This window comes from Lampetra fluviatilis, chromosome 25 (assembly GCF_964198595.1).
Source record: "Lampetra fluviatilis chromosome 25, kcLamFluv1.1, whole genome shotgun sequence".
Taxonomy (NCBI): Eukaryota; Metazoa; Chordata; class Hyperoartia; order Petromyzontiformes; family Petromyzontidae; genus Lampetra; species Lampetra fluviatilis.
The window spans coordinates 6,971,206-6,989,269 of NC_136299.1; the positions used below are offsets into that span (position 1 = coordinate 6,971,206).

The 18,064-nt window shown below is 55.9% G+C and overlaps 1 protein-coding gene across 2 annotated transcripts; it reads right to left on the reverse strand.

The window, feature by feature from the left end:
• Positions 1-1,231: 1,231 nt before the first annotated feature.
• Positions 1,232-16,561, reverse strand: PHF10 (PHD finger protein 10). Of its 2 annotated transcripts, XM_078868127.1 has the most exons (12): positions 16,501-16,561; positions 12,088-15,062; positions 11,135-11,277; positions 10,660-10,743; positions 9,584-9,717; positions 8,940-9,083; positions 8,003-8,112; positions 7,045-7,201; positions 6,116-6,271; positions 3,281-3,389; positions 2,671-2,859; positions 1,232-1,829 (listed from the first exon to the last, which is right to left on the reverse strand). In XM_078868127.1, exons 1-12 carry the CDS (start codon positions 16,534-16,536, stop codon positions 1,744-1,746), a joined length of 4,323 nt encoding a protein of 1,440 aa, XP_078724253.1. In that variant the 5' UTR covers positions 16,537-16,561; the 3' UTR covers positions 1,232-1,743. The 2 variants fall into 2 exon arrangements, with proteins under 2 accessions (XP_078724253.1, XP_078724252.1); XM_078868126.1 differs by lacking the exons at positions 1,232-1,829; positions 2,671-2,859; positions 3,281-3,389 and having other exon boundaries at positions 3,411-6,271.
• Positions 16,562-18,064: the final 1,503 nt, after the last annotated feature.

Below are 18,064 nucleotides of genomic sequence, written 5' to 3' on the forward strand. Positions count from 1 at the left end.
AGAAAATTGTCACCATCATCGAGTTCAAGGTCATCGGGAATGGTGTCTTTTGTTCCACCAGGCAGGAACTCAAGAGACCATAATACGTGTCTCATTTGCAGCAGTGACCTGGGTATTAACATACGACAGCGGCTCAGCCTGCTGAGTAGCAAAGTTGTTGTCACGAGACACGAATACAATCTCAATTTGTGCAATGGGCAGTTCCACGTAGCTTTTTCCACCGTCCCGTGGACCGCAGGTTTTTATCGACTGCCCTAAACTCGAGCGGTGTGCAGGGAGCCTGGGCAGACTGAAGGAAGGCGGAGGAGGGATGCGGCGGGGGGGGTGGTTTGGCAGCCGTGACCTTCATCAGGGCCGAGAGCGAAAAGGACTCTGAATCGTAAATCGTGGCTGGCAGAGAGGAGCGTCGCAGCGTCTGGGGTGGCGGGGCTCGGGGTGAATAAATCATCGCGTACGCGCCCTCGCCTCGCGTCTCTGAATTCATGCATCACCCCCGTCCTGCTCCGCGCCAGCACCCACTCCCTGCAAGCTCGTCTCCCCACTCCCCTCCACCAGCAACCGCTCGCTATCCTGTGACTCCCCCATATCCTGCCCCCCCCCCCCGACTCACGCTTACCCTTTCCACACGCCCTTCCATCACCACTCGCCACACTCCCACACCAGGTTTCCACCTCTTGCACTGACCAAACCCAGTCATATCGGTATCCCGTGATCACGTTCAACACAATTACACCAGATGTCGGTACAAATAAATTCCTGCCACCCAAACACAGATGCCGATTCCCAGACTGTCTGGTAGCCCAACAACCACAGGCACACATCCATCACCACACTCACCACACCCAGTCATCTGTGGCTCCCCCCACAACTCTCACGTTCCCCTCCCGCACCGGTCACTCTCCACACTCGCCCACGTCTATCTACTGCCCTGAGAGGTGAGTGAAGTACCATTTTTGGACGTGTGAATGCTCAAAATTCATCATCGCATTACTTTTTCATGAAAGTATATTTCCAATATACTGTACTAACCTTTATAGTTGGTAGAATATTGGCCACGTATTTTTGTTTTTATATCGAACTATATTTTTAGTTTTGGACAAATACAATCTATCCACGCTAGTTAACAGCAACGAAAAATAAGAAAACAATTATATGTTAATGGGGATAAAATTAATCTAAAGAGAAAGACAAAACAAGAACAGACTAAGTGAGAGAAAAAAAAATCCAAAACTTGGGTTCAAACCTTTATTAGAAAACCAAAACAGGAGATCGGGATCCCTGAATTCAAGACGTCCGTAGCACCATCGGCTCATTTTTGGTACAAAAGTCACAAACGCCAGAGCCACGTTACCCGGCAGCTCGCGACCTGTACACAAGGAGGATCGCTCGGCACACCCTCGTCATCGCCAGCATCCGGGGGAGGGGTGTGGGTGGTAGTGGCGGCGGCGGTGGTCGTGGTGCTGGCACTAACGGAACCGGAGAAAGTTCGGGGCCACAACCTCGATTTCTAAGGATCGGTGCGACCGACACTAGCGACGGTTCACAGAAGAGTTGCCCCAAAGTCTCGCGGTTCACCGCTCGGCTCCCTGAGGTTACGCACATCACCACCTGATTACGTCTCCCGGGGCGGCATTGCCGGGCACGAGAAGGAGGATGCAGTGGGCGGGATGGGGAGGGGTAGTCGAGGGGAGCGAGGAGGGGAGGGGAACGGCGGATCTCTCTCTCTCTCTTCTGCCGCGCCAATCAGCTGTCCTTGCCGTTCTTGCCGCGCTTTGCCGTCTTCTTGGGGTTGACGGGGTTCGCCTCGCACGTCGCACAGTTCCAGCGACCTGACCACGGCGAGGGAGGGAGGTCAAGGGTGGTGATGAAGGCAGATTAGACTCGGGCCAAGATGATAACAAAAAACACATCCAAAGTGGTGACTTTTGTTCACAGGTTCTCACCCAAAGTGTCGCACACAACAAACTTTAAGCGATGTGCAACGAGCTGTGAGTGAACGCGGGATTTCGACTCCCGATGCAGTGTCTTGACGAACTCCACAGCATGCGGTGGCAGCACACACGACATGTTCTCCTCAACGGGCATCAATAACGAAACGATGTGCTGCTCACAAACGGCAGCAAGGCACAGCTCCCATCATGCCTGCGTGCATGTCCTGTGACCACCGCATTGCATGTACAACACGCTCAGCCTCGTCTACTCAAGGCATATGGATGGAGCGGTGCGGTGCCTTCCTGCCGATTGTAAGCAGCACTTTTTGGCGTGTCGTTCAGAGTATTTGGCTGCTATAAATGTCAACACGAAAAGCCACTTCGTTGACTATCATGCGTTCGCCAGGTCGCTTCTGAAAAAGAGCTATATAGCTCAAGCAGGCCTTATCCGGTAAAATAAAAAGGCTTAAATAAAATGAATAGTTTAATAGTCTTGAGTTTTAACAAATGCTTCCAGCCTGCATGCTGCGTTCTCCCTTTGCGACGGGTTGCACGGCAGATTTACCGGGGCAATCCCACTCCCGAATTAGCCCCACGCGTCGGAGCGCTGGCCTTCGTGCGGGCGCTCACTAACTGTGCTCGTGACAGACAACCTGCGCAGGGGGGACCTGCATCCGCGTGCGTGTGTACATGCGCACGTGCGCACGTGTGTGCGCGTGACGTGTCGGACGCCACTCACCCACGGGGATGTGGTCGAGCCCCACGCAGAACGTGTGGTACCCGCGGTCGCACTTGTCGCAGAACATGAGCTGCTCCTCGTGGTGCGGCTGCCCGCACACCACGCACGTCTTGCACTCCATGCACTGCCACGGGTACGTCTTGATGACGGCCACCAGCTCGTTGCTCATGTCCAAGCACGATGGGTGGCCTGCGCGCAACGCGGCCGTTCAAAAACTGGGCCGTCCGAGCGAGGTTTTACACATCGGGCTGCGTGTTGAGCGTTGTTCGTCTCCAGCTTTCGCCACGCGCCGCGCCGCGCCGCTTACCGAGGGCGTCCTCAGGAATATTCAACTCCTGAAGATGCCCGCAGAAGCTATAGTGCATGTCCAGGTTATACATCCCTTGAAAATTACTTGAATTAGGAAACCACATAGCAACACCGTCCGCGCCGCCCCCCCCACCCCCCCCCACCCCCCGTACTGGCACCCATGCCCACTTGCTGGCTGGTGCTGCGTTCCATCTAAACCTCGCAGGGACAGCCGCCACCTGGAAGTCCCCTGGGGCAGGGCGCCTCGAGATCTACCGCACAAGAGGCGCGTGCGGTGTACACGTTGTGCGTCGACACTCACCGCTGTTGTCACACTGCGAGCAATGCACCAGCGACTCGGCCTTGCCTTTGCGGTTGTTCTCGCGCCCCTTCAGGCAGATGCCGCACAGGGCGTTGTACACCACTTTGGGCTACGGGCGGCACGCAAGGGGGGGGGGGTGGCAGTCGCTCGTTATTGCCCGTGACGGGGTGGCGCACGCATGTTACAGCTCATGTCACCGGCGGCACAATCAGCAACGCCGCCACTTCTTCCAGCCGGGCCGTGCCGTCGTTTGCGGCCGGGATGAGCGGAGAGAACGCGGCGGAGGTGCGGTTTGACGCTGCACGACGGCCGCGGCGCCTCCACGGTCACCCATCGGAGGCACGGCGGCGCCGTGGCTTGGGTGAGCGCGCGCGTCAACAGCGCCAGCGGCCACCGCTGAAACGAAACCTCGCAAAGGTGAGCATTAACGAGGCCAAGAGTTGAGCCTGGCAGAGGCTGACGAGATCGGCCAAACATCCCCAAGTGGTCGGACTCTCCGGAAAAGGGAGACTCAAGACTCGACGAGGCTTTACTGGGTAATGGGTAAGCAAAGGGTATTGTTATTATTATAGCGTGGGGCTCGGCTGGCGTTGGGGGAGGAGGAGGGGGGGCGAGGGGAGGTTGGGAGCGAGGAGCGACGCGCCCGGAACGCCGCCGCTCGGAGAAGAGAGCAGACAGAGACTGGGGCTGAGCATGAGAACGTTTTAATTCTCCAAGGAAACAGGACAGCACAGCACAGCCGGGAACCGGTCGCAGGCCCAGTACACAGCAAAAGCCGACAAAAGGAGAAGGGAGCGTATAAAAAATGTTTACTCTCTACCGCAATTCCGTTAAGACAGTAAACGACAGTGGTTATTCTTTTAAAAAGACAGCAAACCATGCCGGGGACTACGCTACCAAAGTGCAGAAACGTAAAAAAAAGTGGAAAGTACGATAAAATCCTTCGGAGCGGCTACCACTACTCAACAAAGTGCTTCCGTCAATGCGTACACAGACCACGACTCGGAATTCCGGAACACGTCAACGATCGTTTGTAAACAAAATAAATAAATAACTCTACTTCATGCTCACGATAAGAAAAAAAAAAGCTCAAGCTGTTTTCTCGTGCTTTTCCAGCGCTACGAAAAGAAAGTGCATCCAAGGGAGAGATCAACGTGCGGTTCAAGCATCCCGGGAAGGCTTAGGCCCCCAGTGAGAGCGATCGCACAGCCGAGGAGTCCCCAGTGTCGAGCGGTCTTTGCCTCCGTGTGCGCGCGCAGGTTAGGGATTTGGGTCAAGGGTTAGGTTCAGGGGGTCAGGAGATTAGGAGTTCAGGTTGGAGTCGGCAAGGGCTGGGAGTGCAGGAGGAGGACCTAACGTTGGGAAGAGGATGGACTCAACCACAGAGGCGCATGGGAATTATCTTATATTTTCTTTAAAAGTGCCTGCGTTTGCGTTACTGATGACATCCAACAGCTATGTTAGTAACAGTAAGAACATATACATACACGCACATCTATGTACAGAGAGGGTATAGCAGTGATCGTTATACGGTTCGTGTTCTGAACACACAAAAAAACGTGTCGGGCTGTCATCAGCTCGGTTCTGTGTGCGGCTGTGCACTTGGGTCTCTATGAGAAGGAGATCTCTGCCACAGGGGCCACGCGGGTTCCGTGGGCCAAGTGAACTTTGTGAACTACAATGGCTCGAGAGCTCCGTGAGATCTGTGGACCTACGTGGGAGGTAGGGCACGTAAACCCCCACTCATCGGGGCAGCGTCTGGACACCACCACGGCAATTGGAAAGGTGCGTATGGAAATTAAGGTAATATGCATGTCAAACAAACTGGCTCTTATCTTGTGGCTACACTATTCTGTGTCCTGGGCTGTTCCAAGCAAGTTTTGAAGCTTCTTTAAAGATGCTTTGGAAATTTCAGCAAAATGACAGTGTAGCTCTCTCTCTCTTGATGTCGCTACAGTGACGTCTAATGCTGGCAATCGTGACCAAATGGGCGAGTGACTGATATCGAATTTTATCGAGGTTCTAAAAAGGAAACAGATCAGAAACGTGACACGAATATAGTTCAAACTGTAAAAGTTCGACATGAACCGAGTAATTCGCCTCCTGTGGAGTGTGACGCTGAAGCTGAGAGGAAGTGGCCAAAGCCCACTCGTCGCGACCGGGAACGAGCAGGACCGGTAGTGATGTCGTTCAAACGCTGCACCCGACCACGACTGTACAGGCTGTGTTGTCATCAACGAAGCCTCAAGACCTGCAGCTCTGACAGCCTGGGACACCGCGGCTTTGGTGCGTATAGCTACAAGGTAAGAGCCGTTTGGTTATTTACGTCTCCCAGCGAGGGGTAGAAGGGAGAAGAGGGCAGCAGCGGCACTAGGGACGGGCGCCGGCATTCGGCACGCGAGCCTGCACCGGAGCTGCCGTGGGAACGGTCATCGCCGGGACGATGACCGGCGCGACAGCTTGCACCGGCGCCGGCGGCCTGGGCGAGGCGTGAGCCGCAACCTCCGCCGCATGCGCCGGCACGGCCAACGCCGGGGGAGGGGGGGCCGGGGCCGGGCCGGCGAGCGCCAGGCCGTGCTTGCACGTGCAGGGTGGCGCTAGAATCGGGGACGGTTTGGCCGGCGACGGAGCGGCCCGAAGTGGCTTGGGGGATGGCCCGGGGAGGGGGGCGGTGGGCGGCGCGAGCGGGAACGGCGCGGTGGTTGCCGTGGAGGTTGCGGCGGCGGTGGTGGTTGCGGTGGCGGTGGTGGTTGCGGTGGTGGCGCCTGGTTCTGTGTGCTGCGGTGCGTGCGCCGCGTGCGGCTGTGCGCTGCTGGCCGCCGCCTTCTCCGCTACCTTGTACCCGGGCACCGCCTTGTGCTGCGCCAGGCGCGCGGCTGCCGCCGCCGGGTCCTTGGGGGGGCGGCCGGGCCCGGGGCGCGGGGGGGGCGCCGGCTCCTCGGCAGCGTCGCTGGGGCTCTCGCCATCCGAGCTGCTGCTCGTGCCGCTGTCCTAGGGTCGGGAGGGAATGAGATGCGGGGACGGCGACGAACGATCAAACTTCCTGACACACGCCCCACGGCTCGGGACCAACGCCACGGCTCGCTATGCAGATCACAGGCGGACGTCGCAGTTCGCACGGCCGCACACAACGACAGGTGGGGCTATTTACCTCTTAACCAGGCGTGGCAAGATTCATCGGCACCTGTGATTAGCACGGTTGTCTACGTATGGTGCGAAGGTTCAACATACATACAACGCCGACTGCAATCAGATCTTTGTAATAAAAGGGTATTTAGTCCACGACGTATTTGTTGTCACTCAGAGCGTCGCGACACGTGGGTCCGGTGATGCGTTTAAGAAGCGATGAGATCCAATTCGTGTGTTCTATGCGAGTAGTTTGTGAGACCCCAAATTGTGACGTTTCACTGCATTGTGGGGAGGCGAGTGCTCCGACCAACGCAATGGTTGTGGGCTAGTGTCCTGGGGAGCTGGGTTCACCATTCACTTCAAGATTAATGCTGATGATGGACAATGACACTGACGATGCAATTGATGGTGATGATGATGATGCCGATGTGATCAATGATGATGATGTGAGAAATAGTGATGCCGATAATGTTGATGATGTGAGAAAGTATGGCCATTATGTCACTGGTGACGATTGGGAGGCACGCAGCATTGTGACAGTGCGCGCTTGCCGGTGCGTGCCAGTGTGTGACGGTGCACGTTTGAGGGTGCACGTCTGACGGTGCGCATAGCGGTGCCGGGGTGCTGGTCGTTACGGAGGTCGAGTCGTCCCCGCGTCTCCCCTGCGTGTCTCCGTCTCCGTCATCGTCCGAGTCGGCGCCGTCGCTGTCGGGCGCCGGCAGCTCGGGGTCGAGCGGCGGCGCGTAGAGCGCTGTGTTCACCGGGAGGTAGCGCAGCTCGCTCGCCGAGTACCTGTGCCCACGCGCAACAACAACAACAACGGCAGTGACGACAATGATGACAACAGTCATCCCCCCCCCGCTTAGTGCCTGTGCCCACGCGCAACAACAACAACGGCAGTGACGACAATGATGACAACAGTCATCCCTCCCCCCCCCGCTTAGTGCCTGTGCCCACGCGCACCAACAACAACGGCAGTGACGACAATGATGACAACAGTCATCCCTCCCCCCCCCCGCTTAGTGCCTGTGCCCACGCGCACCAACAACAACGGCAGTGACGACAATGATGACAACAGTCATCTCCCCCGCTTAGCCGCGTGCAACGCCGGGGCAAACGCTGTTCGTGAGCGCCTTTTAGTGCCAGCACGGCACACCGAGGGGGGCGAGGATAAGACAGCGCGAGGCACTTCTGAACGCTTTCAATTCTCCAACACCGTTGTCCGAGCTTTGCAACAGTTGCTCAAAGCATTGGCCACCATGCCACCGCTCCGCATACACACATATAAAGACAAAGACCCCCCATATAGCCTTTAAGATACTTTCGGGGAAAGTACTATTCGCGAGCACCCATGAGCGCCAGCACAATGCAAGGAGGGTGGTGTGGCCAACACTACGCTTAGGTGCCTCTGTCCAAGATCCGTTAAAATATTCTGCACTTTTATTGTTCATGAGCGGGGAATCGAACTCGGGTCGCTGGGTTCGTAGCGCCGCAGTGAGCTAACCACTGCCCCACCGCTCTCCACCATGTTAATGCAGACGCACACGCACACACAACCCCGACCGCTTGCACGACAGCGACGTACACGCTCACCTCTTGTAGTACTCCTGGAACTGGCCCGGAATGAGGGCGACAGGGTAGGACCCGACCTTGGTCTTGTCGGGCGCGATGGCCTTGTACTTGCCATACGGGAACTGGATTGTCTGTTGGATGCCACAGGGGAGACAGAGACAGGCGTGACTCTGCGTCCACGTGTCCATGTGCAACTGCCCGTCCATGTGCCTGTGTGGTCTGTATTGACATGGGACAGCAGAAGATCCGTGTGTCCCTGTGTGAGTATGCCCATGTGTCATTGTAGTCTGTGTGTTTGTAGTATTGTGCTCGCAAGTCTGTCTGCTCGTGTGTTTGTGTGTACCTGACCACACGTGTTTGTCCGTGTGTCTCGCTAACAGCACTTAAGGCTATATGGGGGATCTTAGTACAGTATTTGTACTCAAATTCCAGTATATATCCGTTTGCCCGTGTGCCAATGTCTGTCAATGTGTGTGCCCCCGTGTGTGTGTGTGTCCAAGTGCCTGTGTGTCCACCTGGTTGTGTGTACATGTCTGTAAATGTACCCGTGTGCCAGTGTGTCGACCACGTGCCAATATGTCCACATCACCGCGTATCCACAGCTTTGGACGTGCAAGTGCATCCATGAGTTCGTGTGTCCGTGTGTTCATGCGCATCTGTCCATGAGCGAGCGTGTCATAGCGTCTGTGCGAAAGCCCTATGTCCACGCGTCTGTGCGTCCGTTGGGTCTCGATGTGTCCGTGCGTCTCCGTGCGTCTGCGTGCGTCCCCCCGGTGCGTCCGCGTGCGTCCCCCTGGTGCGTCCGCGTGTCCCCCCCGTGCGTCCGCGTGTCCCCCCGTGCGTCCGCGTGTACCCCCGTGCGTCCGCGTGTCCCCCCGTGCGTCCGCGTGTCCCCCCGTGTGTCCGCGTGTCCCCCCGTGCGTCCGCGTGTCCCCCTGGTGCGTCCGCGTGTCCCCACGTGCGTCTGTAGGTCGAAGTAGGCGCGCCGCTCCTCCAGGCGCTCGCGGTTCAGGTTGAGGTTGTACTCGGCCGCCTTGCGAACGGCCTTCTTCATGTATTCGGGGGCCTTGCCCGGCTCCACCTTCTGGTTGCTCTGCTGTTGCTGTGGTCAGCAAAAACATTCACTCACTCACTCACTCACACAAATACACTCAGGTGTTCACTCGCTCATACTCATGTATTCACTCGTGTGTTCATTTGCTACTCACAAATTTATGCACTCACTCAATCGCCCTCCCCTTCACTCATACACTCACCCACTTACTCTTTGGTTCTTTTGGAAAAGTCACGTTCTACCTGATGATGGTTGCTTGTGTTGCAATCAAAACGTCGTAGTCTATTATTTAATTTATTTTCTTTATTCGTGACTTTACCGAAAAAACCAAAGAGTAATTCCTGCAGTCACGAAAGCTTCAAATCAAGTTTACTCACCCACTTGTACATTCACTAGCTCATCCACTTACTCACTTGTTCACTCACCCACCCATCCACCCACTCACCCACCTATACATCAGCATTTTAAAGCAAGCACACATACTTAGTTTATTCATGATCAACACTAAACATATTTATTTTTCATTAAAACTTCAGACAAGCACTCACCGAGTACTCCTTGTAGCGGTCGGTGATCCTCTGCCGCTCGCGGTCCTGTAGCACGGTCACGTACTCGGCGTACTTGGTGGGGTACTCCTTCATCAGTAGGTCGATGACCTCGTCGCTGCGTAGTGCCGTCAGCCCTAACACGCGTGAGCGCACAAAACCCATCGGCATCATTTTAATAATTACACCGCGCCTCCCGTGCAGTAGAGATCGCAAACGGGTTTTGATTCCTTACCCGTACCCAGCCGGGTACGGGTAGGGTACGGGTATCGGGTACCTGATTGCGACCTCTGGGATGAAGCCATGTTGCAGGCGCGGGTGGGTTGATTCTAGGAACTTGAATTGTGAGAAGAGACAAGACGTTGGGAAATGAGTGACAAACAGTTACTCACCAGTGACTCACGGTCTACCCGTACCCGGCCGCACCAGGGTCGCAAACGGGTACCCGCACCCGTACCCGGCCGGGTACGGGTAGCCGGGTATCGGGTAGGGTACGGGTATCGGGTACCCGGTTGCGATCTCTGCCGTGCAGTAACATCTCCTGGGAGCCTTGTGGAGGCACAAGACGAACCCGCCGCCAGCCTGCAAGTGAGCATCCGTCTGCCAGTACGGGGCAGTGTTGGGATGACCATGCCGCCGGCACACCACGGCCTGCTCCATTTGGAATAACGTTTCGAGATCTTTAAGGAAGCCGTATTTTATCGTTAATGCACCCGGCAGCATAAACCAGGTTTGGCTGCTGAGCTCGAACTGCGGAAATAGTAAAATGCGCTACCGCCGGACCACGTGACGGCCCACCATACAAACACTGATGTTGGTGAAGGGGCCCTGCCATTTGAGGATGCCCTGGGGGGCTCATTGGTGCTGCTTGACTACCCCAGAGAGTCATTGTTGGTGCTGGGCCCCGTTTGCTTCGTTCCACGCTGTGCCACGATGCTGTCCTCTCTCTCTCCTCTCTCCCGAGTTTCTCTGTACCAAGGTTAACGACCCGGCCCGTTTGTTGACCTCTCGATGCGACCTAGCGCAGTCAACGAGTGCAAATTCGCACAGCGCGGGGGCGAAAGGTGGGCCCCGCTTACCCAGCGTGCACTGCGTCTCCGTGATGACGTTGAGCTCGCGCAGGTGCAGCTTCTCCTTGTGCGACAGGTCGTGTCGCTCCAGGTCTGAGCGTCACACACAAAGACAAACATCCCCAGTATTGTCTTCAACAGACTGTACCATTAGCATGGTTGGCTACGTACAGTCCCAAAGATGTTCAACATACATACATACAAGTGATGTGAGCAAACACCTATGAAGGCCAGCATCGCACGCGAGGGGGTGGCTGGCCAATCGGAGAACCCTGAGGAGACTCGTGCAGAATAGGGGGGGGCAACATACAAACTACACACAGAAATGCATTCGAGTCAGGCATTGAGCCAAGGTGTTTCTTGCTGTGAGGCACAGGTGTAACCACAACAGCACCACCCTGCCGCCCAAATGATGGTGATTTCATGAGGATTTTTTTTACAACTACCAGTGATGGGGGTTGGGTCAGAGTAATTGCTGGCACACCTGGGTATTTGCGCTTGAAGGAGGTGACCCCCAGATACTCGCTGATCTGCTCCTGGAGCATGTAGTACTCGCCCCCGTCGTCCGAAGGCCACTTGTACTCCACGAGCATCTCGGCCAGGAAGAATGCTCCACTGCACACCGAGCTACGGAGCGGATTACATGGAAAAAACCTCAACGCATTTGCCAATAATACTGTGTGTTGCCTTAAAAAGAAACATCTATCATATGGCCCTTCTTCATAGCACATAAACAGAGAGGCCGGTAGAGAGACGGATTAGATAAAGAGAGGAGACTGCACTTGTTTACACCATGGGGCTTGATGAGGATTACATTTTAAAAATGTCATCTGATGACAACCAGTTTTTTAGAGAATACGGTAGATTTAACAACTTACACAACTGTGCAATGCTCTAAGCCTTACCTGCAAGAAAATATGGTCCAAGCAGAACTCCGTCCTGTATCTTCACAATTAACTAGAAAATGTTATGTCCATCCGCCTATCGACTTTCCACACCATAATTATCCAGCAACAGCATTTATTTATGCGAGCAAACTGTGGACCGGTTTTGACCGGGGCCTCATCAGCAGTCAGGCTGCTGCTGGGTTACCAAGTGTTACGAGCAAGAACACTCCATCTCAACCATGGGATCCTGTTCAATGCAAAAAGGCAAACGGGTTATACATCTACTATTGATTTTTCGATAATAGTTGCCGCAATCAAATGATTCCACACGTTTTGGGATTGACAATGGAACCTGGTTGCATGTTTGTAAAAATTTAACATCAACCGCAAGCGGATGTTCAAAACGCACGGCGCGTTCCAATTTGATTGATCGGCAGTCGGCAAGCTACCACACGGGGCATTCCAACGGACACGAAAACACACGCAGGACTGGACTTTTGTTGTAAATGTGCAATGACGGATTAATTGAACGCCACCGGTGAGCTCTCACCTGACGTCCTGGATGGTGTCGCTGCTCCGAGAGCTGTCACCAGACCCCAACCGCCGCCGTTTGGTCGGACGGGTCCCAGTCTCTTGAGCTCCAGCCTCTTGCGTGTCGGCCTTCTTAGCTCCAGCCTCTTGGGTGTCGGCCTTCTGGGCTCCAGCCTCTTGCGTGTCGGCCTTCTGAGCTCCAACCTCTTGAGTGTCGGCCTTCTGAGCTCCAACCTCCTGCGTGTCGGCCTTCTGAGCTCCAACCTCCTGCATGTCGGCCTTCTGTGCTCCAGCCTCTTGGGTGTCGGCCTTCTGTGCTCCAGCCTCCTGCGTGTCGGCCTTCTGTGCTCCAGCTTCTTGAGTGTCGGCCTTCTGAGCTCCAACCTCCTGCATGTCGGCCTTCTGAGCTCCAGCCTCCTGCATGTCGGCCTTCTGTGCTCCAGCCTCTTGGGTGTCGGCCTTCTTAGCTCCACCCTCCTGCGTATCGGCCTTCTGTGCTCCAACCTCCTGCGTGTCGGCCTTCTTAGCTCCACCCTCCTGCGTGTCGGACTTCTGTGATCCAACCTCCTGCGTGTCGGCCTTCTTAGCTCCAGCCTCCTGCGTTCCGGCCTTCTGTGCTCCAGCCTCTTGAGTGTCGGCCTTCTGTTCTCCAACCTCTTGCGTGTTGGCCTTCTGTGCTCCAACCTCCTGCATGTCGGCCTTCTGTGCTCCAGCCTCTTGAGTGTCGGCCTTCTGTGCTCCAGCCTCCTGCGTGTCGGCCTTCTTAGCCCCAGCCTCCTGCGTGTCGGCCTTCTGTGCTCCAGCCTCTTGAGTGTCGGCCTTCTGTGCTCCAGCCTCTTGAGTGTCGGCCTTCTGTGCTCCAGCCTCCTGCGTGTCGGCCTTCTTAGCCCCAGCCTCGTGCGTGTCGGCCTTCTGTGATCCAACCTCTTGAGTGTCGGCCTTCTGTGATCCAACCTCTTGAGTGTCGGCCTTCTGTGCTCCAGCCTCTTGAGTGTCGGCCTTCTTAGCCCCAGCCTCGTGCGTGTCGGCCTTCTGTGATCCAACCTCTTGAGTGTCGGCCTTCTGTGATCCAACCTCTTGAGTGTCGGCCTTCTGTGCTCCAGCCTCTTGCGTGTCGGCCTTCTGGGCTCCAGCCTCCTGCGTGTCGGCCTTCTGTGCTCCAGTCTCCTGCGTGTCGGCCTTCTGTGATCCAACCTCCGGTGTCAGAACCTGTTGAGCTCCAGCCTCCGGTGCTGTGGTCTCCTCCGCACCAATTTCCAATGCTCCGCCAACTTCAGATCGAGCCTCCTGTGTCTCTGACGTCTCCATTTCTTCTTCCTGTGTCACAGCCCCGTGGCCTCCACTCTCCTGGGTCTCAGACACGCACGCTCCACTTTTCTGAATCACAGACTCCTGACTAGTCATGGACGTGCGTGGATCCACCTCGTTCACCTCCTCCATCTCCACGTCCTGAGGCACAAACCCGTCATCTCTCGCATCCCCCGTGCTCGTCACTTTAGCCATGTGCTCCCCCACGCCCCGTGTTATGACCGCAGAGGTCCCCTCGTTCTTGGTCCCTTCGTCTCTAGATACAACAGCCCCCACCGCCACTATCACCGTGCGCAATGCTGCCTCTCTGCTTCCCGATGCTGGCTTTTCAGTCGCTGACGCTGCTGCCAAAGGTGCTGTTGTCGATGTTATTCGTGCTGCTGTTGCTATCATTGGCTGTGTTGATGTCGGTGATGCTTCTGTCGATGTCGGTGATGCTGCTGTGGAGGATACTGCTGTTGATGATGCTGCTACTGCTGCTGTTGATGCCGCTGTCAACGTGGATGGTGCTGCTGCCATTGACGCTACTGTCAATGATGCTATCGATGAAGCTGCTGTAGCTGGGGCTGCTGTTGATGATGCTACTGTAGCTGGGGCTGCTGTTGATGATACTGCTGAAGCTGTTGTCGATGTGCATGGGGCTGCTGCCAATGATGATGCTGGAACTGCTGCTGCTGTCGCTGTATGTAGGATATCTGTTGATGAAGCTGTCGATGTCGCTGCTGCCAATGATGATGCTGGAACTGCTGCTGCTGTCGTTGTATGTAGGATATCTGTTGATGAAGCTGTCGATTTCGCTGCTGCCAATGATGTTTCTGTCCATGATGTTACTGTCGATGATGTTTCTGCTGACGATGCTGCTGTTGAAGATGTTGCTGCTGCTGGCGATGTTGCTGCTGCTGTGGATGATGATGATGTTGCTGTCGAAGATGTTGCTGCTGCTGCTGTCGACGATGTTGCTGCTGCTGTCGACGATGTTGCTGCTGTCGATGATGATGATGTTGCTGCTGCTGTTGAAGATGTTGCTGCTGCTGCTGCTGTCGACGATGTTGCTGCTGCTGCTGCTGACGATGTTGCTGCTGCTGCTGTTGACGATGTTGCTGCTGCTGTTGACGATGTTGCTGCTGCTGTCAATGCCGCTGTCCATGTCGATGGCACCCCTGTCAACGTCGATGCAGTTGCTGGCACTGGTGATGGCGGCGCCACGGATGACGATGCTGCGGACGGCGCTGCCGATGCTAACGCTGCAGCCGATGCTAACGGTGCAGCCTTGATTGCTGGCGCTACCACCTCATCGGGTACCTCCGCCACCACCACCGTTGGCACCGCTGCCGCCGCTGGGACTGCTTTCACGGCTGCTTCTGCCGTCTCTGCCGCTGTCGTTCCGAGTGCCACCGTCTGTAGCACTGCCGCACTGGTCACCCGTGCTTCCGCTTGTGCTACATTCCTTGCTGCTGCTGCTGGTACTGCTGCCTGTGGCTTTGCCGAATCGGGGGCCGCTCTTTCCTGGGTCTCAATCTGCCGGGGTTCAGATTCCGGTGGTAAAGGGCAGACGGGTGGCAGTGGAACAGGAGGAGGTGGTGGTGTAGTCCCAGCTACACCACTGTCCGAAGGCGGTGCAGCTGTTGTAGCTGGTGGTGGTGCTGGGGCAACCCCCGTATTCCCAGAGCCGTCCTCCTCCTCGGCCTGTCCAGAAGACCACCCGGTTAAAACGCACACGACGCCTCAAACGCGCGTTCACAACGGTCAGAGCATTTCCCGTCAGTTTATGTTTGTGATGGGCAGCAGAGGGCAGTGCAGGAACGTCCATTGTTGTTTGCTGCTCTCAACGTTCCCACTTCTACGCTCCACGCAGTCGCCAACTGGCACTAACCAGCGTGGCGAAGTATGGTCTATTTCGATTTAAAGCTTTCGTGACTGCAGGGATTCATCTTCTTGGTTCTTTCGGTAAAGTCACGTAGAATGGAAGTAATAAAATAATACAAATAAAACATAATAAAATAATTCTCACGACGTTTCGGCCACAACGCAAGCAGCCGTCCTCATTATTTCCATTCTGCGTGACTTTACCGAAAGAACCAAGAAGAAGTATGGTCTAATTACGCCACCGAGGCCCTCGTCCGGCAGTGGATGGGCACACGAGCCGGCACCAAGTACAACAAGTGACGCGTGGTACTGTTACAGCTGCTGCTGCTGCTGCCACCCCGGTGGACGAGAAGCCCCAAGCAGAGCAGCAATCAGAGAGCACCTGCTGCTGCTGCTGCGGAGGAGGAGCGCAGCAAGGGGAGATGCGGGCAGAGTGGGGAGCAACGAAGGCGACTGGAGGAGATGGAAGGAGGAACGTGGTGGGGGCGGTGTGGGGGCGAGGGAGCGGGGGGTGTGGGGGAACAGCGTGTGGGGGGGAGGATGGAGGGTAACGGGGGAGGGGGGGTAACGGGGGAGGGGGGTAATGGGTGGGGTAACGGGGGTAACGGGTGGGGTATGGGGAATTGTTATGAGGGGAGTTGGAGAGTGGGGGAACAGCAGGGGACGGGGAGGGTAGGGACGGGGAGGGTAGCAATGGGGAGGGGTAGCAATGGGGGGGGGGGGGGTAGCAATGGGGGGGGGGGGTAGCAATAGGGGGGGTAGCAATGGGGAGCGGGGGGTAGCAATGGGGGGGGGTAGCAATGGGGGGGGGGTAGCAATGGGCAGGGGGGGTAGCAATGGGGGGGGTAGCAATGGGGGGGTAGCAATGGGGGGGTAGCAATGGGGGGGGGTAGCAATGGGGGGGGGAGGGTAGCAATGGGGGGGGGGGGTAGCAATGGGGGGTGGGTAGCAATGGGGGGGGGGGGGGGGTAGCAATGGGGGGGTGGGGTGGGAACGCCGGGATGAGGATGAGGAGGGAGAAGCAGCCAGAAAGGACGAGGGGAGACGTGAGGAGCAGAGGGCGTAAGGAGCAGCGAGAGGCAGCTAACCAGGAGACTAAAGAGAGCATGGCTAGAAAGGGGCAGCAGTAGAAGATTCAGCCAGCACGGGGGAGCCGGGGGCACAGGGGGTGCAGGGGGAGCCGGCGAGGGGGCAGGGGGAGCAAGGGGCAGGGGGAGCAGGGGCAGGGGGAGACGAGGGGGCAGGGGGAGCCACTGACCGGGTCTCCGCTCCGAGTGTCACCGCCAGACGCCATCTTCCCCCCCCCCTCCTAATTTACCGGGGACCACGTGATCCACGGAAGCCTCGCGCGGACAACGCGTCCCGAGAAACGCGCTTCGTAAATTTGTGGATGTAAATATTGGCGCTGCGTGTGGTCAAATACCAGACGGGAACTTAAATTATGTGTTGTTAACTTTAGGTATTTGTTGGTATGGTCTCCAGCACGACGCGAACGATGACTCTGCGCGATGCAATGGGCAACTTTGCGTTGATCTGACTCGCAAATTGGAGCTGGCAGTTCACACACCTGTCAACCCCTTATTCACCTCAACGTTCATCCTACAAAGTGCCATCACAAGGAAGAATCACAAACAAATATAAACTTTTTTGCACGTATTGAAACGGCTGTTCGGCGTATGGACTCAATTTCCGTCCATAAATGACGTCACGCGATTTTGGACGATTTTTGACCCCCCCCTCGTCACACGGCGTCTCAAAAAGTCAGACCCCCCCTCAAATATGACGTCACAAAGATCTGCCCCCAACCCCAAATCCATATTTTTGAAAATAAAACATGCTTCAAATTGCTTTAAACTATTGTCAATGTAGTGCGTATTTAATGTGACGCTGCACTCTGATGTTGTAGGAGAAAAAGATATTTAAAAACTTTTAATTAAGTAGAACGTGTTATCTATATTTATTAAAAGTTGTGCATTTTGATGTGACGTCACATTTCTCACCCCCCCCCCTCGTCACACATCGTCACAAATGTCTGACACCCCCCCCCCTCTAGGTGTGTGACGTCATTTATGGACGGCCCCATAACACGTGTGGGTTGACAGGTTTGAGTTCACCACCAGCGTGAGTGGCGTGAATGATGAAGCCGGGGGGCTGTACCGACGAGTCTCTGTGGGTCGGGGTTAGCCGCGCGACTTGTTGCACGCGACTCGTATTGCTGCGAGTGCTGCCGGTGCAGCCTGTTGACTGTCACTCACGAGGTGGTTCGTGTCACAGTGGGCGAGTAAGTGCGCGGGTGAGCGAGTGGATGGGTGACTGATCAGGTGAGCGGTCGGGTGAGTGAGTGATCGGGTTAGTGGGTGAGTGATCGAGTGAGTGGGTGAGTGATCAGGTGAGTGAGTAATCGGGTGAGTGAGTGATCGAGTGATCTGGTGAGTGAGTGGATGAGTGAGTGAGTGATTGGGTGAGTGGGTGAGTGATTGGGCGAATGGGTGAGTGATCGCGTGAGTGGGTGAGTGATCGGGTGAGTGGGTGAGTGATCGAGTGAGTGGGTGAGTGATCAGGTGAGTGGGTGATTGGGTGAGTGGGTGAGTGATCGAGTGAGTGGGTGAGTGATCGGGTGAGTGGGTGAGTCATCGGGTGAGTGGGTGAGTGATCAGGTGAGTGGGTGAGCGATTAGTTGAGTGAGTGATCGGGCTGTTGCCTCTGTGCAGCTCCCAGACTGGAACAATGCTCTGCCTTTGCTAACAAGACAGTCGTGAGAGATATTTAAGTCCGTCCTGAAATCGCACCTTATTAAATTGGCCTTCACTCACCCCGAGTCC